The sequence below is a fragment of the Ascoidea rubescens genome, assembly GCF_001661345.1.
Source record: "Ascoidea rubescens DSM 1968 unplaced genomic scaffold ASCRUscaffold_2, whole genome shotgun sequence".
Lineage (NCBI taxonomy): Eukaryota > Fungi > Ascomycota > Saccharomycetes > Ascoideales > Ascoideaceae > Ascoidea > Ascoidea rubescens.
The window spans coordinates 974,015-999,318 of NW_017962914.1; the positions used below are offsets into that span (position 1 = coordinate 974,015).

The window sequence follows — 25,304 nt, forward strand, 5'->3', positions numbered from 1 at the left end:
CATCACTGCTCAGATTTCAATCAATTCAAATGTTAATTTAAATATTAATTTAAATGTCAGTTCAAATCCTAATTTAAATTTTGATCAAATAAATAACAATAATAACAAAAAGAAATAGAAAAATTAAAACAGGTCATCAGATTCATGGGTTGTTTTTTTTCATTGTACTGAATATTATAATATCCTTATCCCTGTATGGTTTTGTATTTTTAACGATAAATTATAAACTTCATTTTGTTCTTTTGGATCATTCAAGTATAGTGCAGCAGTTTTTAATGCTAGTATTGAAGGTGGCCATATTGATTTTTCATTTGATTTTATTATTCCAACAATTTGCTTTGAATGGATGATAATATAATTCATGATGGAGTTAAACAGTTGGTTTTCACCTATGCTAACACTGATGCTGAGATTACCTGTTGAAAGTAAAAAAGATTGTAATAAAATTGAATTTAAATGATGATAAATTGATGCCAAAGCACCAACATTAGTATTATATAGTATAACAGGGAATTTTGAATTTAATAGTTGATTTTTTTTTTCATTGACTATTGCAATAGTTGTTAAAGGTTTTGGTAGAGATAGTAGCCAATTGTCATTTAAATTTTTCAAATAGTTCCATTTTTTAACAATTAACATTTTTTCATTTTCATTTTTATTTTCAAATTGGTTTTGGTTTATAGAACTTTTGTTGGGATAGTTACAAAAATTGTTGATTAATGTCTGGATGTAGATAATTTTATGTAGCCACCAAGTATCTGATTTAATTGAAAGATTGTTGAGATTTAAATTAAAGTAATTTATGCTGTTTAAATGGAACCAGAGGTAGTTGCCATTGTAATCATCGATGATTTCATCATTAACATTTTTCAAGCCAATTTTTAGATTGTAAGAATTTTTAAAGGTGATTTCGTTAAACAAGAAATCGTTAATTGAAGTCCATCTTGAGGAATTTTTATTTTTCATTGACAATAATAAATCAAGCTGATTTATAACTAATAAAGAAGATTTTAGTATTTGATTATTTTGGATTGAGAAGTTTAAGATATTTAAAGAATTTATGTCCTCCAAAATCTGTCTAGAAGAGTTTAAATTGCAGTTGAAAGATGGGTTACCATTTAAGTTGAAATCCAGAAAAAACTCAAAGATGTTTAGTAGGATTGAGCACATTAGAGAGACATTTAGGATAAATAATTTATTGTTGATTAAATGAGATGAGTTTGCAGAAGATAGAAGGGATTTAAAGGTTATGAAAGATGACTGGTATGAATCAAAGGATGATTTGATATTAATGTTAATGTTAATAGAGTTGTGATTAATTTGGTTATTTAGAATTGAGCCACAAGATAATAGACAATTCAAAATCAATTTTGAATTTAAATTATCATATTGAGCAATTTTGGGTAAAATTTTAGAGAATAAAGGAAAAGGAGATAATAAATCTAGCCAAGAAGAATTTGATATAAAAGCATTTAAAAACAATTGATCATTAGGATTGTAGCTGATTTTATTAATTTTTGAGTTTGGATCGATATTAAAAAAATAACAACAAGATTTAAAGCAATCGTTTGTTAAAGAAGTAGAAGAAAAAGATAGGTGATTTATGGGCTGAAAATTTTTTATGTTGTTTGTGTTTAGTGATTGATTCATTGTAATTATTATTATTATTATTATTATAATTTTTGTAATTAATATTATTATTTAAACTAAACTAAATATAACAATAGATAAACTATTGAAAGATTTTCAAAAGAATATTATGTTTCTTTTTTTTTCTTAATTTTTTTTGGTTTAATTTTTTATTTTGAGAACCAATATAGAGCATATAAAAATAGAGAATTGGTAATTGGTAATTGGTAATTGATGGTTGCTGAATATAAGAACAGTCGAAATCTAGATTAAAAGAAATTAATAAAAGAAAAAAAACAGACCCAAAACAAGAAAACAAATTGAATATTGAAGTAAGATGTAAAGTTGAATATGGTTTTGATAGGTATAAAGAAATTATTTTTTTATAAAGATGGTGGTTGAATAAAAAGATAATAAAAACGATCAGATATATATATGTATGTATGTATGTATGTATACATATATATATGGAAGAAAATGATCTATTTTTTGATTTCTCTGATTCTGATTTTTTTCTTTTTTATCGAGATAGCTGGGAATGAGGTATTATATAAACAGAAGAATAATTTAAGACAATGATTCAGGATTATTTCATATTTATAGATTATCATTTCATGTTTAAATTTCTCTTTAGAATTTCTGCAAAAGATTGAAATAAGATCAGAAAGCTATTTTTTTAGAAAAAGCTAAATGGGCCATAAAGAACGTTCAAAAAAGTTCGAGAAGGGCAAGTGGAAACTTCCAAGCAGTGGAAGCAGCAGCGGACAAAAATCAACAGCAACAGCAACAGTAACAACAGCAGCAGTGGGTTCGATGCAAAGCACAGCTGCTGAACAGCTGAGAGAACGAACCAAACTTTCCAGCTGTGCTTTGTTGGTGGTGGTTGTGGTGTTTTGTAAAGGATGTCGCTTCAGAGCACAAATCGAAATGCGCAGCCCAGCGCGGGATGTAAAACAGAGCGCGGCTACATGCGTCCGGCTGCATCACGAGTCTTTTACCGACGACTGAGAGTGTGGAAAGATGAAACTGGTAAGTTTGCCAGAAAGAGCATCTGCACACACAACGCATTGTTCATGCATGACGCTCTCATGTGAGTTGGCCAGCAGTGAGCACATGCATGGTTTTGGAAGTGTGTTTGGTTCTTTGGGTCTTTGGTCCTTGGCCTGGGTCTTGGCCTGGAAATGGTGAGACATCAAAGGAGCTTGCGAAGTTCCGGCTTTTTTCGACCTAGGGCAGGCAGCTATTGGCTGGTGTTGCTGTGCGATTGTACCGTCGAGGAACGAAAAGGAATGTTTTGCTGGCAGCGGCGTGCTCTCATTGGTCGATTTCGGGTAGCCGTCAATTGTGGATAAGCAGCGGACACAAACAGCAGGCACAAAAAGTGGGCTTTTTGATCTGAGAACAATGCGAATCAATACTGACCATTTTGTACAAATCAATAGCATTGGATAGAAATTAACCATTAAAAATAACAATTAATTAAGCTACTTTAAATAATATTTATTATTTAAAGTAGTTTATTAACAATCTTAAACCAGTAACATAGAACTAATGTTTTGAAGCAACTGTTTTGAGGACTTTATATTTTGGATAACTCGTATATTTTCTTTTGATTCACATTTGCTTTTTAAGTTTTTTCAAAACTTGGACAGCATTATTGAATGAAATTGCTATTTTAGCCTTTCTATTTCCACTATTTCCACTGGGGTTGTATGGATTTTCCGTTATTTCATTTATCAGCAATCTATGATTTAAATAATCTGATAGATATGATGGATATGATGGATTTGAAGGAGGATTTTCCAAAATATAAATACAAAATCCCTTCCAAAAAACACAAACTTATTAAACCACAAGTTTATGTAATAAGATTATTTACTATAATAGGATCAGCATCAAGATCAACCATAAACATTATTGAAATAGCTTTTAGCTTCTGCAGAGAAATTTTTATACTAATGATATAATTTGATAATGTTTTAATAATATTTTAATAATATTTGATATTATTGGATATTATTGGATATTAATGGGTATTATTTAATTTTGAAATTAGACAAAAGTACAATGAAATTTGATTTCATTCTATTTCATTTCGTTCCATTTCATCTCATCTTTTTTAGTTTATTTGATATAACTTGATATAACTTGATATAACTTGATATAATTTGATATTTTTTTGATATTATTCTAGAAGTCTATTCTTTTTTTGTAATTTAATGAGTATAATTATTTCATTGATGAATATTCAAATTTCATAGCCCAATGTAAAAAGAAAATTATATTAAATTGTATTTAATTGTATTTAATTGTATTTAATTGTATTAATTCATATTAAATCATAAATCATAGATCACATTAATTCAACTGCTATTATGCTGGTATAATAAAATTATCTCCATTTGCTGAAAATTTACTTTGTTCTACTTAGTTTTACTTGTCTCAACTAAATTAATTACTCGATCGCCACTTATTTACTAAGGTAAGTATACACGAGTAAAGGTTTAACTCTATATCTCAACTTATTTTAATTTTTTGTGGTTTTTTTTGTTTTTAATTCTGTTAATTTCTTTTAACTCTTTCCAACCCCTTTTTTTTTGGTTATATGTCCTCCATGTATTTCAATTGAAATTTCACTTCAAAAAAAAACAAAATAAATAAAAGACTCATTTATCTTTGATTTATTCTTACCTATTTCGTGCTTGCTCTCTGTTTAAAACGTTTGCTAATTCCAAAGGTTATTCATAACTTCCATTTTTTTTTACTTTTATACATTGTACTTCTGTAATGTTATTCATAACACAATCTTTTATTTTGTAGGGATTAGATCGATTCAAGCTAATATTCAGTGATATTAATGAGTTTTAACCAATACTAAACTCTGGTTGTATTTCAATTTTTTAAAACAAGAATTTGATTCCACAAGAAAAAAACAAAACGAAGGATTATGACAAAAGCGCTTATAAAACCATATTCTAAAACACATTATTATTAATTATTATTATTTATTATTAATCGTTAACTTAAATTATTACAAATGTTTCAGTCCACCCATACGCACTTGTATACAATAATCACCTTTCAAAGTGCATTTATTTAGCCATCTTTATTCACTCTTATCTCTTGAAAGTGATCAATTAAAACCTAAGTAACTAGATATAATATGGGATGGTTCAGCTCAATTGATATAAATTGAGCTCATCTCGTTTCGTTTCGTTTCGTTTCATCTCATTTCATCTCAGCTCAATTCATTACTACCAGTGTTTGTCTCTCCACCCGGATAAAACACCATCCTGCAATCCAATAGCCCCGATAACCAACAATCAAGACCCACAATAAATAAGACCCACTAACATCATCCAGATCGCAACCAAAGAACCCGGCTGCAGCGTCCGCACAAAGCCACTGTCCTCTTCGTGTACCGTGTACCTAGTTGAAGTTGCTTTCCGGCTTGTGCAGTTTCACATGCATGGAACATTTTCTGTGCAGAACGGGTACGATCTTTTCCTATCATGCGCTTGCTCAACTGACGGAAAGACCCAGCCACCCCCAGCCAATCAGAGCACGTCCTGCAACGCCATATCTAGCAAGAGTCAACACTTCAGCCAGAGAAATATCACAAATCTTGAGAGATACAAGAAAGATGGGACGCATTGCAATACTCTGGAATATATTGCTATAAACAAAAAGTGGCGGATGAAATTTCTACGTATTGTTCGTACCATTTTTCAGACACATTTGATGATTGAGGCTATTCCATCAAAGTCTATTTGCTTTTTGCTCTGAACAGCTTCGCAAAACTGCTTTCCCCATGGCTGAAAACAGACTGCAATCCGCAGAATCAAAGCTCTTGTTGCAAACACTAGAACTATCCTCTGGACTCTCTGACCACTTCTTCTTCCCACTCTGTCGCTTGCTGTTTTCTCCTTTCCCCGTCAGCAATAACGATAACAACACCAAAGCCCAGTCCCGCATCGTGGGACTCGTCTTATCACGTGTGTGGACTGATTGAGAGGACACCTTTTTTGGTATTCCTGATATAATCACTTCTTCTGCCAGATCTGATCCGATACATCTAATAGTCCATTGTCTTGTTCTCCATTGCTGCGTTTTCTTATGTTTTAACTGCACCTCAATCAGATAATTTGTAATGCGTTCTATTCACCGCCAACTATCCAATCTTAGGAATTCCTCCAACAGCTCCCCATCCTCTCCAAGCAGGACTGACACTTTGACTTTGGCTCAGAAGTACGATCAGGACCGCCAAAGATTGATTGATTGCTGTTTTTCCAAATTTGATAGAGATAATAACTTGCATGAAAACTATATAACCCATGTCAGAATAATCGAAGACTCCTATTATCCTTCTGCCAAACCTCCCCCGTCTTCTGCTCAATCTCACAAAAAAAACCGTATCTTAGCTTTAGCAGTCAAGAGATCTGGAAAGGTAAGACTTCATAAAGGCAGAGAAAACAATGATTCAACCTTTCAAATTGGAAGAACCTGGGATCTAGATGACTTGGCCTCCATAGATATCGATACATCTTCTCAAACTGGCTTCAACATGTTTTTAGGAAAATCATACTATTGGGAAACAAATTCTGCAAAGGAGAGAACAGTTTTCTTAAAAAGCATTTGTAACATTTATTCAAAATACAAAAATGGTGAGTTGCCTAAACTCACTGGCTTTGATGCAGATTTTTCAAGAGAAATCAATGCCCTTGCTCGTTCAGAAAGTCTATCTAGCAAACATAGTCCAACAAAATCAAGATCAAACTCATATGCTACCCCCAATGATCAACACAATACAAAACCTGTTCACCAAAGTAACAGTATCAGTAGTCAGATTTTTCATCACTTTCCAAAATCAAATTCGCCTCATTTCAATCAAAAACCAGCAAGTCCTACAAAATCTATCCACTCAATTTATTCTCAGCAATCTCAATCTCAATCTCAGTTTGCCTATCAAAATCACCCATCAAATACTCAATTGCATCAAACGAATCAGCTACAATACCAAAACCAAAACCAAAACCTTCCAGCAAGAATGCACACTATTGGCAATAACAACAATAAAAACATTCAAAATAATCCCCAACATAACTTCGAAAACCAACCATTGCCTAACCACATTAACCAACCAATCTCAACTTTTCCAAATAACCCATTATCACCGGTTCACCCTGCCATACCTGGTAGTCCCTCTCATCCATATAATCAACTTAAAAACAAAAACTTTGAAAATGGTTCCACCATATCAAATGTCGATCCCTCAATATCTATCAAAAATGATAATATAAGAAAAAATTCACTTTCAACCCCTCAAACCCCTGGCACAAGATCAAGAAAGGGTTCCATTTTAAATAATCCAAAATTTAAACAATTTGAAAAATTAGAAAAAATTGAAAAAGTCCCCTTAAATGATCCAACCATTAGAAGTTTATCTGGAAAAGTTAACCAAAATAAAAATATTTTTGATAACCCTAGTTTTTCATCCTCTTCTAATTCTCTTGCTGGGAAAACACCCTCCATTGCTCACAAGAAAAGTTTGAAAAACATTGGAAAACAATTTGAAAACAACTCTTCAACTTTATCTTTTCAATCTACTTCTTCTTCTCTTAAAAAAGCCCCTGAAATTAAAGTCAAAACTCAGATTTTGCCTAAAGTAAGAAATTATAGCAATAACACTGCGAATTCACCCATTATCATACAATCAAATACAACCATTAATAATAACCCAAACCAAACATTACCATATAGTAATTTACAAGATTCAACAACAATCAGATCTATTTCTACTAATGATCGAAATCAAGTACAAATAAATATTCAAACTCAAACTCAAACTCAAACTCAAACTCAAATTCAAATGCAAATGCCAATAGTTCCTTCACCAGGAACCATTTCCCCCCTCAAAATGAGTCCTGGGGTTAATATACTAACCGAGCCTCAAAATAATTTAACTCAAACTTTACCAAAACTTCAGCCAAATGATTTACATACCATTCCATCTTTCCAAATTACTACAGAAACCCCTAATTCAGCACTGAAAGGTGTAAGTTTCTCTGATTCAACTATCCCACCAGTTGTTGACCCAAATTCTGCAATTATCAACTCATCAAATGTCTCTACTGATAATGTTTTAGAAAGAAAAGGCCATAATCATAGTTCTTCCATTGCCAGCATTCAGTTTAAAAGTCGAAGAAGCAATCATTTTGAAACTGAACAAGAAGATGCCCGTAAGGAAGAAAAACGAATAAATCGGCAAGAAGAAAATAATAATAATAATAATGACGAAGATGAAGATGATGACGATGATGATCAATTTTATGATTCCGTGTCTGATCATAAATATACAAATTCAGATTCTCAGATTGAAACAAACCCAGAAATTAAGATAATTATTAATAACGAGGTCCAGGAAATAAAACACGATAACGAAGCTTCTGTTTCAAAAAATGAAGATGAAGTTTTTAATAAAAGCGAGAAAACCAAGCCTCGTGCATTGAAATTTGCTGAAGAAAAGGAAGTTATTCCAAGCTCTAATGTGGAAACCAAGCACAAAAGAGTAATATCAGCTTCTTCCATCCGAACAGAGATATCTCCATTAGAAGAATTATTAGATGAAATTGATTGGAAAAGTTCCGATGATTCCAAAACAATTGAAAAAAAATTGCTTAAAGCCCTTGCTTCGACTGAATATGAAAGTATAAATTCTTTAATAAGCGTCTCTCTGAATTATCCACAAATTAATGGCTCAATTGATGCCTCAATTATTGAGTGCGAGAAATTAGATCCACTTTTGACTTTTTTCCAGGTTGAATTGGGTGCTTTCCAGGATGAGATTAATTACATTGAACAGCAAGGGCATGGTTTACAGGTGAAAACTACTAATAAAAAACTTTTATGGAATGAATTGAAAGATATTTTGGCCAATATTAACTTATCTGATGATGAATTAAAAATTTTGCATTCTAGCCCTATGTCTAACTCAAACGAAATAATGATGGTTGAAAATGTTTTAATTAGTCTTTATGGAGCAATTAAAACAATCAAAGGTGTAGGACAAGATAAGGAAATTGATGAGGATGATATTGATGAGGATAAAAGAAATGAAGAAGATTTAGGTGAAATGAGGGCTGTTCAAGAAAGAAAAAACAATTACGAAAGAACAACCAATATATTCCTTTCCAGATTTAGTGATTTGTTATTTGATCAATTTAAATTTATTTTTAATGAACTAGATGGATATTTCAATAAGCTTTTAATGCAATATACTGATTTATCAATGATGAATGAAAATTTAGACTTTAAAATTATAATAGATGCTCTGTTAAAACAATTTTCGAAACTTTTTGTCTTTGATTCAATTATTCTTTTTGCCAAAAAGATTTCATCGAATGATTACTATAATTTTATAAAATCGTATCAAACTGTTTTTGCCAAGTTGTTTCATAATTTGATAGGAAGTTATAAACTCAACTTGTCCAAATTAATCAAAGCAGAGCTATCTGAAAATACATTAAAAACCTCTTTTGATCTATACAATGGCAATTTGACTGTACATGGGACTGGAAACTCGAATGATCTTAAACTTTCTGAAAAGTCAAAAACAGGACTTAAAAGAAATCAGACATTAGCAAAGTTTCGCGGTGCTGATAAAAATAAAAAATTAAAAGACCAGTTTAAGCAAATAGATGCTAGCAATAAGGATTCCACCGGATTAAATCAACAGTTTAAAATCATGAGTATTTTTTCTTCTGGCTTAGAAAAGAGTATATATGAAAAGTTGAAAATGTTCATAGTTGGATTCACTAATTTGATTATTCATCAACAAGATTTTGTTGTGGAGTTTTTTCATCTTTCTTCTTATAAATATCTCGAGTTTGAGGAATATATTAAGAAGTATGATAGTCCAGAAAAAAGAATTCAATCATATTTATCGAAAAAGAGTTACATTGACAATAGGATGGAGTTGAATAATGAAAACGCATCTACTATTGTTAATTTGATCGGATGGTTATTCAACAATGATATTAATGTTGTTATTAATTATATTGTTGAAGTTTTGAATGTTAATATCAATTTGATTCCTGCCATTATTTTGTTATTTGAAGTTCAAATAAATTCATTAAACCTTGGCAACCAGGAATTTGTTTTAAAGAATTTTATTAATAAAGGATTGAACAAGATTAAATTATCTTGGTCTACATATATTAGCGATGAGATTAGATTAATTGAGAAAAATGTGCTGATGCATTTGGATACAAGCAAAAGAATTGGTATATTATATTCCGTTAAGTTGTATCCTAAATTTGTTGATAAAATTGAATCAATAATCCAACTTGGTGGAATGGATCACAATGAGATCAATGGGTTTGAAATCAGAAGGACAATGGACAAGTCTTATACAGATCTCGGTGCTTCATTTGTGAAATCATTAGAAAAGTGTTACAATGATTGTCAAACAATTATTGTTTCAACCACTACTAATGCTTCAGTTGGAAATTTGATTGATGATAGTATAAATGGAATTTCCAGTAGAATGAAGTCGACATTACATTCTGCTGAAGAACATGAAGAAAAAACCAAAATAAACAAAGCAATAAATTTGATGAAAAATACTAATTATTTGGTTGAAAAATTTTCAGTTTCAGACAATTCACTTATTATGAATTTCCGAACAAATTGCTTTAAGATTTACAAGGATAGTTTAAATATATATATAAGTTTGGTTTTACAAAGACCTATTGGAAGATTAATAGATTTCATTGAGGGGATTGAAAATATTACTAGCAAAAATAACATTTCTGGAAAGATCATCGATCCAACTAAAATCAGTGGTTATAACAGGTCATCTTTGAAAAAATTGTTGAGTTTTTATGATTATAGAGAAATTCACAAGGGAATTGAAACATTATACAAGAGAGTTGAAAAACATTTATTGGATTTTGAAGAGAAAGAAAGAGACTTGAGTAATTTTAATATTGATGAAAAGGATGTTAATAAGATTGAATTTCAACTCTTAGGAAAAGTTTGGAAATCAATTGAAAATGAATTTATCACATTAAGTGCAAGATTTGAGAATATTTTAATGAACTATTATAAGGATATTGAGATTCAATTTCTGCAAACCGAAATGGTGCAAGCCTTTGCTAGTATCAACAAGCAACATTAACCAAACAATATAAATTTGGAAAGAAAAAAATTCTAATTTTTGATTTTTTTTTTTTAATTTATTTTAAATATTTTATGTTTTTTTTGTGATTATTTTTTATTTTTATTTTTATTGTAAGAATATAAGCTAATATAAGATGATTTCATGAAAGAAAGCAATATTAATGAAAAAATTTAGAAAAAAAATGAGACTTTGTCTTGTGTGTGCTGTTAGATTTCGTTTTTCTGGTATTTGAGGGAAAAGTTTTTGATCTGTTTAATCTGTACAAGGTTGAAGCCTTTACCAAGCCAGTTTCAGTTTCTATTGTATATTCTTCAGGAAACAAACTTTTGTTTGGACTTTGAGAGGTGGGAGCAACAACATCAGAAACCGGTTTTCTGTTGAGATTCAAACCATTTCTTCTTAAAGAATCGCAGGTTTCTGTCTTGCCCAAGCAAGCCATTGTTTTTGTCTTTTGTAGTCCATAGTTGTTTGAGGTGACAGAACTGATCGAAGAGGACTTGGACAAGTTGTGTGCCGGCAAATCGTTTTTTGTTTTGAATTGTGAGAGAGATAGTCTTAAGTTTGTTTTGCAATCAATGGTCGAAGCCGAAGACTTACAAGAACTGTTGCCTGAATATTGATGGAGATCAAATTCAGAATCCTCCTCTGGAATCGATTTCAAGGATTTTGATTCAGACAAAACCTCGTCAATCTCATTCATTGACAATTCGTTGAATCTACTGTAGGACATTTATGAAGATTGGAGAAGTGCTAGGAAAAACAGTGTAAACAGTGTAACTGCTGAGTGTGCTGGGACTGGGCCAAACAAATAGGAATCAGCATTATTCAGACCATCGAACGAGTGGTTTATATATCTACAGACTACATTTTCTGTCAAAGATTGTACTGCAAACAGATATCATCGCAGCCCATCCGATGATAACCCCAGTTAAGGAATAACAGCAACAGAAATCGGGTGATTGTCTCCAGCTAGTTTGGAGAATCACTTGTATGTTCTTCTACAGCGAAACCGAAGGTCATTAATTGCGAGAACAACTGAAATCGCAGAACTGGGTTAGAACTTGCTGCCTCTGTGTCCAACAAAGGCTTGAGCCATGGTGTCTCTGCAGAACAACACTCTGATTCTCCAGCAGCTTTCTCACCATGCCAACAGGCACTTGCTGCTACTGCTGGTCTTGGTGGAGGGCTTCTTCTTGTTGCAAGCAGAGCTGCTTTGCCCCAGTCTCTCCAGCAGAACTGTGACAGGTTTGCAACAACAGGCTCAACAAGCCCAGAAAGCCAACAAAACGTTTTTCAGCTATTATAGGATAACAACTGTTGGACAGTAAACTAAATCTCGTTATTCTCTTAGTTTTTTGAACGTTAAACAATCGGAAATATTATAGGCTTATCGACGAAAACTCTTGCTGATAGCTCGCCTTGTAGAATTAATGAGCCTTTATTGTGCAATTATCTGAATTCCAGAATCTACAAAAAATAATAATGGTCAATTTGTGAACAACGTCAACAATAGACGATAAAAAACCCAAAGCTTGTCTAGCAAACAGTTATTATGCTAATACTATAGGCATAGCTACTGAAAAATACCTTTATTCAACCATATTTCCTTTATTATTGATCTAAAAGTGTTGTTTGCACTAACGTTATTCTTTTTATTTTTATTTTTTTTTGTACCATTAATTCTAGACTATTTTGTGATTAAATACATACGTTCTTTCCTGAAATTAAAGAACAAGCGTGAGAATGACCAATTTTCAAGACAATATGAAGACTAAAAAAACCATTGTTATTACTTTGGTCACTTTGAAAATCTTTAAAACTGATAAAACTGATAAAACTGAATGTCATTATTTGGCTTGTTGATAGCTATCCAAACTTCGTGATAAAACTTGGTTCTTGATATTCTTTCAAAAAAATTCCATCACATATATCAAATGATATCCAATGAAAAATAAAAATAAAAATAAAATTACTTATGGAAAAAAACACATTTTCCAAACTAATTGATGGAAGTTGGGGAAAATAAATAGAAATAGACAGATTATTTTGAGCGTGCTTTTAATATCATTTAGAATCTTTTCACTGAAATTACTATTTTTCTTGTATCGATTAAATTTAAATCCTAACTAGTTCTTTGCTGTGGATATCAACATTTTTTATTTCAGCCTAGATTCCTCTTGTTACTCTTCTCGATCTTATCCAAATCAACACCTTAGCACGCAAATCTATTTTAAAATATACTTGTTGAATTTTTTGTGCTGTTAACAACTAATTAAAAGGGAAAACACTCAATAGTCTTAAGAAATAATGACAAAGAAAATGTCATTAAGCTATTGATATTTGTCTAAATTCTTTGAATATGCCTTTTTAACTACTCGATTCTTTTACCTCCATATTTCTTGACTGATTTTTAACAAAATATTCTCTCAACTCAAAAAAGAATCAGCTAAATTGCTCATGTTGAATATAATATTTTAGCCCCAAATCATTATTTTATCTTAATTCTACCATATTCTAAATGGGTCAGCTCAATCAAAATAAATTTTTTGACATTATTTCTCACAAAAATGCTATTATCTCTTAAATTCTAATGTTTACTTACAATAGCAAACTTACAATTAAACTCGTCAATTATAATTAATTGATTAATTAAAATTATCAATAGTTACTTGTCAATCTTTAACAACAAGATTACCTTCAGAAAATAAAAGGGTTGTCCAGTAAGTCAATTACACTTAATGGTGTATTAGATCCCACTTCACTCCTTTGACAATCATAGCTCAAAACCTTTGATGAGAACAAAAGCATACCATGAAATTATTCATTTCTAATAGCAGCCCTTTTCCACTGACTTCGATTCACAACCAAAGCTTTTTAATTACTGCCAACGAGTTGTTTATCAAAACTCAATCAAATTGTTGAAAGTTAGCAAAATTAATAAAATTATTGTGTTCCATGAATACGGATCAACTTTGACGTACCGTAAATCTATACAGTTACTTACATTAATCTGCATGAATACATCCGGCTTTTCAACGGCTTTCAAAACCCGTGGCTTTTTGAAGATAATAGTATTTATTTTCCAATCAAATTTTTGAAGGTCTATTTAAAATCATAAAGTTTCACAATTCTAGTAGTATCTAATAGTGGTTTAACTCAAATGCTTGCTTAATTGAAAAGAAAATTATTCAAAGCAATGCTACACTGAATAATGTAATAAATGCAGTGACAAAAAAGATTTGATCCAGCCCTGAGGAAGCTGTTAAACAACCACTAATATGGTACTATATGCGCAAGTGCGTGCAACAACATACGACCATTGGTACGGTTTTATATCACGTGCTGAACCCTGATTCCAGGTCCCTAGTTGTCCTATATACATAAAAATATACTGCAGCCACCAATAGCTCTGTCTAATAGCTCTGACTGTCCAATAACAATGCACTGCTGGATCTAAAGCACATTGATAGACTCCTTTATGAAAACAGCAATAATAATCAGCACACTATTAACAGGAGACGCATTAGCTGGCGAGTCTTTGATTATATAATAACACGTGATTAAACTACCTTTCAATATATTATTTGACTATCTATCCATTACTCTTATATCATACTGTATCATATTATTATACTATATTCACTCTTTATTCTATATCAACTGAAGCTAGTCTAGCTGTATTGCATTCTTCATGGCACATTCTTACCAGCAAGTTCCCACAGATCCTCCAACTTATGAGCAATCAAGAGTTCATCCCACCAATTTATCCCACTCCTCTGATGACAATAGTAACACCAATAACAATAACGATGACGATGATATCTTTAATATATCCGATAGTGACTCTTTGAATATTGAACAATTTGAAATTGAAGAACCTCTTGCTGATTCGGTTTCAGTGTCTACTCAACTTCTCGAAAGAGCAAATCATGCATCCCAGGTAATTCGTTCTTCTTTTAATTCAAAAGTAATTAACCCTGTATCAAGGATATTGGACCCAATAGTTGGCTTATTCAGGTATTTATCTGTGAAATTTGACTTATACTTGTCAAAAATTGGTAATCCATTGATAATGAGAAGACTTCTTTATATTGCATTTGTATCTGCCATCATATATGTAATTGTCACCTCAGGCTTGTATCCATCAAGTTATGATTTATCGGATGGAAATTTCACTAATAAAAAAGTATTGTACGAACACATACAGAATAGTATAAATATCAATTCAATGCAGGAAAACTTGGAGTATTTATCAAGTGTCCCCCATGTTGCAGGTACCGAAGGTGATTTGGCTTTAGCAAGGTATATAAATAATATCTTCAAACAAGATGGTTTAAATCCAATGGAATTTAATCAAGTTGAAGCTTTTATAAACTATCCGAACGAATCAAGCTTGAATCTATTATCAAGTGATGCTAATGACACTCTATATCAAGCTACCTTAATTGAAGATTACGAAATCAAACAAATAAGCGATGAAAGGAATACTGATAATAACGATAATTCCGGTAGTGATAAGAAAGGAAATGGCAAAGAAGACAATGACCACAAAGAAATGGTCTTTCCTGATTTAGCTAAAAAAGCCTTCAATTACTTATCCACTGATGGCCAAGTTACCGGTAAAATACTATATGTTAACTATGGTCGTGAAATTGACTTTCAATTATTAAATAAAAATAAAATCAATGTGGGAACTTCAACTCAATCTGTTTGCTTTATGAAATATGGAAAAATTCCCGTATCTTCAAAATTAAAAATCTCCAGAAATAATGGGTGTGATGCTATTGTCATATTTGATGACCCAAATAACTATAGTCACTTATCCACTGATGAAATCAATAATCTAAACATTAATAAACTAATTCACAAGCAAATGGCAAGTAATTCAAACTATGCTACTGGTGATGTTTTAACTCCTGGTTGGGCTACAACTTCATCTTCAATGAAACTATCTTGGGATCAATCAAATTCAAATATAAACATTCCTATCATGCCAATCTCCTTAACTGATGCTCACAAATTTTTATCTTCGATAAAAGGTAATGGTCTAAAAATTGATCCATCAAAAGATGAGATGAAAGATTGGAATTTAAAATTTAAAAATTTAGATGATTTTGAAACTTGGACCGGTGATTTAAACGAAAAAAATTTACAAGCTTTTTTCAAATCATACTCTGTAAAGAGAGACAATCATGCTCTTTGGAATGTTGTGGGAAAAATTTTTGGGTCTGAACAAAGTGAAAAAGCTATCATTATTGGTGCCAAAAGAGATTCTTCATGTTTTGGTACAATCAATCCCAATACTGGAACAGCTGTTTTAATGGAATTAGTCAAAATTTATACTAAAATGACTAAAATTCATGGTTGGAAACCTTTAAGAACAATTTATTTTATATCAATTGATGGTTCAAATTATAATTTTGCTGGTTTAACCGAATGGGTAGAGGCAAGATTGAAAGAAATTAGAAAAGAAATTTATGCTTATATTGATTTGAGTGATGCCATTGGAGGTCAAGATTTAAAAATATCTTCTCATCCTGCCTTTTCTAATTTAATAATGGAAGTTCTTCAATCAGTTGATGAAATTAATCAGCCAGATACTTCTCAAAAAAGAAATGAAGAAAGAAATGGTAATGAGCCTCATAAAAAAATATCCGATTCTTTTAAAAAGGAAAACATTTGTTCTTTAAAAGAGTATAAAAATTATGTTCCGTTTTTATCTTATGCAGGAATTCCATCGATTGAAATTAAATATACCAATAGTAAAAATGGCAATATATTTGAAAATACTTGTATGGATAATTTCAAAAATTTCGAAGATTTAAAAATTGATCCACAAATGATATATCACAGAAAGTTGGTTGAAATTTTATCACATTTAATTGTTGAATTAGTTGATGATCCGTTAATACCAATGGATTTGAATCATTATGGTCAAAAGCTTGAAGATTATTTAAGAGATCTCGACTCTTATACTCATAAATTATTTGAAGAGTATAAATCTAAAAGTAATAAGCCTGATGATCAGTTTCCTTTAAATTATAATCCTTTAAGAAATGCATTAACCATGATCAAAAAATTTGGTAAAGAATATTTAATATGGAAAAAAACTTGGAACGAAATTCTTTTGCAGGAAGGCAATATAGAGCCTTCGCTTTTGTCCATTCATAGATGGAAATGGAATACAAAATTATGCAACTATGAGAAAAAATTAGTTGATGATAATGGTTATCCTAATAGACCGTGGTACAAGAATTTGTTGTTCGGGCCATCTTCTGATAAACCAGAAATATTTAATACAGATATTAGTCCAGAAACAGAATATGAATGGTGGACATTTCCAACAATAAGAGATGCCATTGACAATTACAACTGGGAATTAGCTCAAAAAGAAGTTGAAAAAATTTCTCGAAAATTGACTGAAGCTACCAATGAGTTTACCATATAGTAATCAGCTTTTTTTCTTTTTTGCTATGCACTGTTTATTTTAATTTTTTAATATCTACTCTTTGTTTTTCAATTTTTATTTTATTTCTATTTAAAATTCTGTTTTTAATTTAATTCTTCATAACTTTTTTTTTAATTACTTTGATTTTGATTTTTTATATTTTATTTTAATTTTTTTACGTTTAATTTTAAAATTCATTTAGCTCTATGATAATTATCTACAGAATATTACAGAAACAAGTTTTTAAAAATAGTGCGAAAAAAAAAGAATTTTATGCAAATATAAAAAAATAAAATTTAATAATGTTCTTAATTCTATGATTTAATTTTCTCTCTATCTTCTTTATAAATAGCATTAGCTTCTATTACCAAATGATCCTTTAATTTTTTGAAATCATTACGAAAATTCAAACCACATTTCCAACATTTCATATCTTGTGCCATTATTTTTTTCATCTCTTTTGCAATATTGAAAAATTCGTCAGAGTTAATGTCCCTTTGATTAAGTGCATTATTCTTTATCAAATCGTATAAATTTAATAAAAACGGAGAATTAAATGAAATATAATGTTTTTTTGTTTTCAATCTTTCACTCAAATTATCCTTTGAAATTACATGAACGTGCAAATTGCTTAAGGAAGGAATTGCATGAAAACCAACTTTAAAGTATTCATCAAAATTTAGAGACTGCTGAATTAGGAATGGAAATTTTATAACCAACTGTTGAATTGCAATTGGTTTTGTTTTTTCAATGCAAAGTAGTAACTGATTTTGAAAAACCTTATCAGGATCGTTTTTATAATTAAATACTAAAAATGGCGACTGAGTTGTTTTTATCAGGTCTCTTGGTAAAACTAGTAAATGAACTTGAGCTTTTGGATATTTATCGTAAACTACTGTAAAATCCGAATCATAATATAGAACATCATTTGGATATTTTTCAGGATGTTTTATATAACAATTCAAAGCCGATCTAAAGCTGTTATTCGATTTCATTTTTTTAATATCAGTAAAAAAAATGGGGTTTTCTATTGTCTCTACAAATTCAAAGGCTTTTATAATAGTTCAAGACACTAAAAAAATGTTGGTGCCTAAACTGGTAACAATTAAATCGTATTGAAATGATTATAAATAAATTAACGAAACGGGAACCAATCGGATTGTGCTCGCTATTGCTGTTGGATTATGTCTGATGACGCAGGCCTTAAATGTGGTAGCGAGTCGAGGCTATTGAGGCTGTTGAGGAATTTGAGGAATTTGGGAAATTTAAGCAAACAGGGAGGGTCCTCAAACTTCAAAAACATGAGGTTTGGAGAAACACATTGGAAGTGAAAAAGAAAGGATAGGTAACTATTGTCGGATAAAATATTTTGGTTATTGTTTGAATAATTCTTCTGTAAATCTTGGGAAACAATGCTAATCATTTAATTTGAAAGATATGATCTATTTGCATTTCTTGTAGATTTAATTTAAAAACAAGATAAGGCAGCAAATTTTTGATTAGTTTCGGTCAATTTCGATTTGATTGATTATTGTTAATTTTATTAACATGTACATCAGTTACTTTATCATGCTCTTCAATTTCATTGGCAAGATTTTCTAGTTCAGCTTCAGTAAAATATATTTGTTCTTCACCAGTTCTTAATTTTCTTGTATCATTTATTATACGTTCGCCATTATATTTCAATTCATCACCAAAATATCCTAAGTCATTGCTGATATTATTTAGCCTATTTATATAATATTTTACAGTCGTTCTATCTTCTTTAAACTTGTATGTCCAAGATAACAAAAATTCTTTAAATTATAATACAGAAAAACAAATGAACTATTGTACTGTTTTCAAACAATCTTGAATCATTGCTGAATTATTGTTGAATTATTGTTGAATCGGACTGGGAATTGAGTTTCTAATCTTAGTTTTGAGACAAGTTTGATGGCAGCATCTGTGCATAACACAGCAGTACAAAGCATGTGTGAGCATGTGTCAAATCGATAACAGGAACAAAACGGTTTTGAGTTGGAAGTTTGTGAAATAAAAAAACGAGGGCAATATAGATTCATAAATACAAGATTAGAATTTGTTTTAAGTTTATTTCTTTTGAGTTTTCTTTATAGCTCTTTTTTTATCATATTTCTTCATTTTAGTTTTCCTTTTCTCTTTGGCTTTTTCTTTAGCTTCTTTTTTGCGAGATTTTTTAGCATCTTTATCCTCAAATTTTTTTCCTTTTAAGAGTACGTTTCTTTCTTCCCATTCATCTTCCTTGGATTCTGAGTCATTTGATTCAGTTTCTACATCTTTGGTAAGATCACTGGTTTTATTTCTATCAGTATGGCTGTCAGTATTATTGTCCTCATTATTAAAAATGTATTTTTTACTATCTTTGTTCGTTGAAGTTTCGTTCGAATTTTTTTCAGTGGATTTACTTGGTTGAGGGTTTTTTGAGATTAAAGATTTAAAAGTTGTCAATTTTCCGTTTTCAAAGTCAGCAAAATCGTCATCTTCTTGTAAAGCATGTAAAGTTGTAATCAAATGAGTAGATCTGAAGACCTCATCATTTAATTTATCTTCATCAGTTAGTTTAAGAGGCAATTTAGTTAAAATTTCCAATAGTATTCTGTCATTTTTACCATCATTGTTATTATCAATTTCAAGATCATCAATGTCATTAAAATTGGTTTGGAATTGATTATTATAAGTATTAATATGATCGTCATTATTATTTTGATTAGAATGATATTTTATAATTAGGTCGTTTAAGTCTTCGATTATAAACTCAAATATATTCTTTTCCATTATTATGTCAATTTTCTTTTTTGATTGAAAAAAGTCATTGATGTTTTTAATATCCATTCTTAAGAAATCTAAACTCATTGGGTGATTTGGCTCAACTGATTGAGAGACATCAATTATATAGATCTTTGAACGATGAATTATTATATTATATTCGGATAAATCAGCATGAATTAATCTACAGTTTTGGTATAATTTTCTTAATATGATTAAAACTTTGAAGTAAAAAAAATTAATTTGAAAGTTATCAATAAAATTAAAGTCTTTTAATTTAGGAGAGGGCCAGCCGTCATCATGTTCAGATAATAGATCCATTATAAGGATATTGTTCTTAACTTCAAGTGGCTTTGGACAATAAATGTTATTTAAGATTAATCTTTTTAAATTTCTAAATTCCTTTTCGGCCCAAATTTTAATCATTTTCCTTGGATTGGATTGATTGAAATTTTTAAACCTAAATTCTCCGCTGACATATCTTTCTCTATCTTTAAATATCAAAATCGAGGTTTTATAGATTTTAATTGCATAGTGTTTTACAATTGTTTTTTTTGAAGGATCAGATGTCTTTGAAGGATTTTGGTTTTCCAAATTGTTTTTTGATAAGCCATTTTGAATTTCTATATTTTTTTTTGATTCTTCAGGTTCAGGTTCAGGTTCTTCATCTTTGGTTGCATAATATATGTTTGCTTCTTTACCGGTTGAGATGCAACCATTGATCCTGGTTAAAGTTTCATTGCTAATATATTTGGCTAAAGCTTTAAAGGTTCTTGGATCCAAAACGGTTTGAATTGTTGCTCTTTGTGATTTATCCTTTAATATTTTGGGAGTTTTGACTTGAGAATCAGTTGATACGGAGTACTTTTGCAAGATATCGCCTCTTTCAGAGGAGAAAACATTCGTATGATCATGCAAATGAGCACCATTTATATCTTCTTGGTGTGGACCCTCAGAATCAGAATCGTCAGAATCGTCAGAATAGTCAGAATAATCGTCATCCGGAGCATCACGACTCTGCAAATCTTCAAAGTTCAAACGGTTGATTTTTTCAATGATAGTGTCCTCATCGTTAGGGGAGGATATATTGGGCTGTGGCATGTCTCAAGAGCTATTTCAGTTCTTCAGCTGGGTGATTGTGGATGTAATAATTTTTCAGTGCAATTTTTCGCTGAGTGAAAAATTCGTGCTCGTGATTATGTCTCCGGGGCTCTCAAACGTGCAAATATGCGTGATACACATACATAGTGTCATTGTGCAGACCGGCCTGTGGCCAGTACGATGGTTCTTCCAACTCAAGAAGCACTGTGGTGGCAGTTAGGGCTGGGCGCAGTTGTGCGTGCCAGTGCAGTGCAAAGCGGCGGTGTTCTTAGAGAGACGTGTAAGAGCGTGCAAAGAGCGAGGAGCATGAGGCCAACCAGTGCTAGAGAAACCATAAGCCATTGTTGAGCTGGAAGCAGAGAGATTGGAGAATGGTATTGTGGTGGTATATATAGGAAATCCCTTTTCTCTGTAGGAAAACACGTCTTGTGTTGTAGGTCTGCTTCTTCTCTTTCTTTTTGATTCTCACTCAACCCAACACTTTTGGCAGAAATGTACGACAGATACCCAGGCTATCCTCCCAACGACAGCTACGGCCACTACGGCGGCTACCAAGGTCCTCCCCAACCTGGATATGGTGCTTATGGTGCTTATGGCGGCTACAATGGCTACAATGGCTATCCTCCTCCACAACAAGAAGAAGGTCAATATGATGGTTATGGCCACAATGGCTACGGATACAACAACCAAGCCAAACGCGACATAGAATACGACTTTCAAGAAGCTTCTGATGCTGAAACACCCGACCAGAGCGAAAGAGCCTTTGATTCCAACGTCGATGGCTACAATTACAGATACTCCGACTGTTCTGGCAATAAAAAGGCCTTATTGATTGGTATTAATTATACTGGTTCAAAGGCCCAACTAAACGGTTGTATTAACGATGTTCAAAATGTCAAAGAGTTCCTCTTAAGAAATGGCTACTCAGAAGAAAACATGGTTATATTGACTGATGACCAAAGCAACCCCAGAGCCATTCCAATAAAACAAAACATATTGGATGCAATGGGCTGGTTAGTCAGTGGTGCATCTCCTAACGATTCATTGTTTTTTCATTTCTCTGGCCATGGAACCCAACAAGAAGACACAGATGGTGACGAAGTTGATGGATATGATGAAGCCATTGTTCCATTGGATTATGAAGAGAGTGGAATGATAGTTGATGATGTTCTCCACCATACAATGGTTAAACCATTACCTGAAGGTTGCAGATTGACTGCATTGTTCGATTGTTGTCACTCAGGCTCAGCATTGGATTTGCCATACACCTACTCAACCAAGGGATTGCTNAAGGAACCAAATTTGGCTGAAGAAGCTGGACAGGGACTCTTGGAAGCTGTCCAGTCCTATATGGCTGGAGATACCACCTCTGCTATGAGGTCTATCTTTGGTGCTGTTAAGGTTTTTATGAATGGCTCAAACGATGAAGCTCACGAGAAAACGAAGAAAACCAAAACCTCACCAGCAGATGTCATCATGTTGAGTGGTTGCAAAGATGATCAAACAAGTGCCGATGCAAGTATCGGTGGTGAAGCTACTGGTGCAATGTCCTATGCTTTTATGAAAGTCATGAATAGTGGCAAACAACAATCATATCTCAGTTTATTAAACAATACAAGACAAATTCTTGAGGGTGAATATAGTCAAAAGCCCCAGTTAAGTGCCAGTCATCCAATTGATGTCTCTCTCAAATTTTCATTTTGATTACTTTTTTTTTATCTTACTATCTTATTATCTCACTATCTTAGCACATTAGTATATCGATATACTGACATCTTCTTATCTTATTTATCGTTTTGTTTACACATTTAAACTGGCATATTAATAAACTAGACTGGTTTAAATTAAATATTTAACTTCTTCCTTCCTACTTTTTTACTTCTTCACCATGTAATTTCATCATATTTCAGGTGAAACTAAGCCCCATACAGGTGGTTATTCCCCATTTCATCCTTTCTCTAAACCGTCATCCAGGAAAAGCAAGTGTGTAGCAATAAGAGAAAAGGAAAAAAAGGAGTATTTCTATATAGACAGACCTACAAACTTCTTTTATTTTTTTTTTATATAGTATTGCTTGTAATACAATTGTTATCCAATTATTATCCAATTATTATCCAATTATCCAATTATCCAATTCTTCACTTACTTGACTCTATAGTTCTCTACTTACCCCAGTTCCCTTCCTCATTTTACTACTTCTTTACTCTTCTCTTTAATTAACTTACTCCCTATTAAACATGTCAAGATTTGGTGGTTTTGGTGACTTTGGTGATTTTAACGACCTCAAAAAGTTTGGATTGAGAGGAAGATCTAGCTCTCCATCAAAGTTTGGTGGTCGTAGGTCTCGTTCCAATTCCTCTGATAAAAAGAAATACAATCCTGGTTCTTATGGTGGTGGTAACAGATCCAACTCAAGCTCTCCAGAAAGGTATGGTGGTAAAAAAAATAAAAACAAAAAAAAGGGCAAAAAGAAAGATCATTCTCCATCTCCTCCAGCTCCTTATGGTTATGGGAGCTATGGTGATTCCTCTTACGGCTCAAGCCAAAAACATTCTCAATATTCAACCTCTTCAAACTCTTATAGTTATTCATCAACCACTCATTCATACTCAAAAAACAATGGCAAACCTGTAACTTATAAAACTGAATCTTACAGTAATTCAGCTTATGGGGGAAACAATAGACCATCCTATAATTCAAATCAATACGACAATCGTTCTAGAATTGGTAACAGTTCTAATTACAATAGAAACAATGACGACGATGACGATAATTATGATTTTGAAGAAGCAACCGATGCACATGTTCCAACTAGAGATGTTCAAAATTTTGATTCAAGAGTTAAAAATTATCATTACAAATACTCTGACTGTTCTGGTAAGAAAAAGGCTTTATTAATTGGTATCAATTATATTGGTACAAGTGCGAAATTGAATGGTTGTATTAATGATGTTAAAAATGTTAAAGCATTTCTTTTAAAGAACGGCTATTCAGAAGATGACATGGTTATATTAACTGACGATCAAACCAATTCCAGAGCCATTCCAACAAAACAAAACATGTTGGATGCAATGGGCTGGTTAGTCAGTGGTGCATCTCCTAACGATTCATTGTTTTTTCATTTCTCTGGCCACGGTTCGCAACAAGAGGATAAAGATGGAGATGAAGATGATGGATTTGATGAGACAATTGTTCCATTGGATTATGAGAAAAATGGACAAATTGTTGATGAACTTATCCATGATACAATTGTTAAACCATTACCTGAAGGTTGCAGATTGACTGCATTGTTCGATTGTTGTCACTCAGGCTCAGCATTGGATTTGCCATACACCTACTCAACCAAGGGATTGTTAAAAGAACCAAATATTTTGCAAGAAGCCGGTCAAGGACTATTTACTGCTTTCCAATCGTATATGGCTGGTGATGCAGAATCAGCTGTTAAATCTGTTTTTGGAACAATCCAGAATGTTATGAGTTTAAAGGCCAATGAAGGAGCATCAGAAAAAACCAAAAAAACTAGAACTTCACCAGCCGATGTCATCATGTTGAGTGGTTGCAAAGATGATCAAACAAGTGCCGATGCAAGTATTGGTGGTGAAGCTACTGGTGCAATGTCCTATGCTTTTATGAAAGTCATGAATACTGGTAAAAAACAATCATATCTCAGTTTATTGAAAAACACAAGACAAATTCTCGAGGGCAAATACAGCCAAAAGCCCCAGTTAAGTGCCAGTCATCCAATTGATGTTTCTCTTCAATTTATCTTTTAACATATATATATATATTGATTTAATTTGTCAAAAAGTTTAATTTTTTTATTATTTTATTATTTATCTATTTATCTATCTATTTATATAACTGAAAATAAATCAATTTCAGGTTGAAAATACATTTTTTTTTTATGGAGCTTTAGAATTTCTCTATTGTCAAAGGTAAAAAGGTGGATAAGTAGTCGATTCAACATCTTATTACCCTAATTTACAACAATTCCAATGTGCGAAAGAGAATACTGTTTCTTGAGGGGTGGATTTCTCTTGACTGTTTTCTTTGTCGCCTATTGTACCATGAAGCTTAACCTAAAAGAATTCACAGTGATTGAGTGTGGTTTTGGATGTTGATGCTGGATGGAAAAACAGATTCCGGTGGGTGTAAGAA

General features: G+C 31.8%; 9 protein-coding genes across 9 annotated transcripts; 5 read left to right on the top strand and 4 right to left on the bottom strand.

Moving 5' to 3' along the window:
* Positions 1–174: 174 nt before the first annotated feature.
* On the bottom strand, positions 175–639 carry ASCRUDRAFT_79610 (uncharacterized protein; the record flags this gene model as incomplete). The annotated part of the gene is made up of 1 exon (XM_020194400.1): positions 175–639. The coding sequence occupies one exon, from the start codon at positions 637–639 to the stop codon at positions 175–177; it is 465 nt and encodes a 154-aa protein (XP_020049331.1).
* A 2,577-nt stretch (positions 640–3,216) lies between these two features.
* Positions 3,217–3,651, top strand: ASCRUDRAFT_126627 (uncharacterized protein). The gene has a single exon (XM_020188955.1). It carries the CDS (start codon positions 3,342–3,344, stop codon positions 3,594–3,596), a length of 255 nt encoding a protein of 84 aa, XP_020049332.1. The 5' UTR covers positions 3,217–3,341; the 3' UTR covers positions 3,597–3,651.
* A 2,128-nt stretch (positions 3,652–5,779) lies between these two features.
* Positions 5,780–10,807, top strand: SEC3 (GTP-Rho binding exocyst subunit SEC3; the record flags this gene model as incomplete). Its single annotated transcript, XM_020191369.1, has 1 exon — positions 5,780–10,807. The coding sequence occupies one exon, from the start codon at positions 5,780–5,782 to the stop codon at positions 10,805–10,807; it is 5,028 nt and encodes a 1,675-aa protein (XP_020049333.1).
* A 160-nt stretch (positions 10,808–10,967) lies between these two features.
* Positions 10,968–11,540, bottom strand: ASCRUDRAFT_79611 (uncharacterized protein; the record flags this gene model as incomplete). Its single annotated transcript, XM_020194401.1, has 1 exon — positions 10,968–11,540. The coding sequence occupies one exon, from the start codon at positions 11,538–11,540 to the stop codon at positions 10,968–10,970; it is 573 nt and encodes a 190-aa protein (XP_020049334.1).
* Positions 11,541–14,435: 2,895 nt separating this feature from the next.
* TRE2 (putative zinc metalloprotease) lies at positions 14,436–17,307 on the top strand. The gene has a single exon (XM_020192686.1). It carries the CDS (start codon positions 14,502–14,504, stop codon positions 17,256–17,258), a length of 2,757 nt encoding a protein of 918 aa, XP_020049335.1. The 5' UTR covers positions 14,436–14,501; the 3' UTR covers positions 17,259–17,307.
* A 170-nt stretch (positions 17,308–17,477) lies between these two features.
* HNT3 (DNA 5'-adenosine monophosphate hydrolase) lies at positions 17,478–18,305 on the bottom strand. Its single transcript, XM_020192687.1, has one exon. It carries the CDS (start codon positions 18,251–18,253, stop codon positions 17,573–17,575), a length of 681 nt encoding a protein of 226 aa, XP_020049336.1. The 5' UTR covers positions 18,254–18,305; the 3' UTR covers positions 17,478–17,572.
* A 1,044-nt stretch (positions 18,306–19,349) lies between these two features.
* On the bottom strand, positions 19,350–21,146 carry RIO1 (protein kinase RIO1; the record flags this gene model as incomplete). Its single annotated transcript, XM_020190310.1, has 2 exons — positions 19,350–19,528; positions 19,637–21,146. 2 exons carry the CDS (start codon positions 21,144–21,146, stop codon positions 19,350–19,352), a joined length of 1,689 nt encoding a protein of 562 aa, XP_020049337.1.
* Positions 21,147–21,638: 492 nt separating this feature from the next.
* Positions 21,639–22,850, top strand: ASCRUDRAFT_79615 (caspase family protein; the record flags this gene model as incomplete). Its single annotated transcript, XM_020194402.1, has 1 exon — positions 21,639–22,850. One exon carries the CDS (start codon positions 21,639–21,641, stop codon positions 22,848–22,850), a length of 1,212 nt encoding a protein of 403 aa, XP_020049338.1.
* Positions 22,851–23,629: 779 nt separating this feature from the next.
* Positions 23,630–24,913, top strand: ASCRUDRAFT_21414 (caspase family protein; the record flags this gene model as incomplete). Its single annotated transcript, XM_020189688.1, has 1 exon — positions 23,630–24,913. A coding segment is annotated over one exon (1,284 nt), but the record flags the coding sequence as incomplete, so codon positions are not given.
* Between the last annotated feature and the right edge of the window lie 391 nt (positions 24,914–25,304).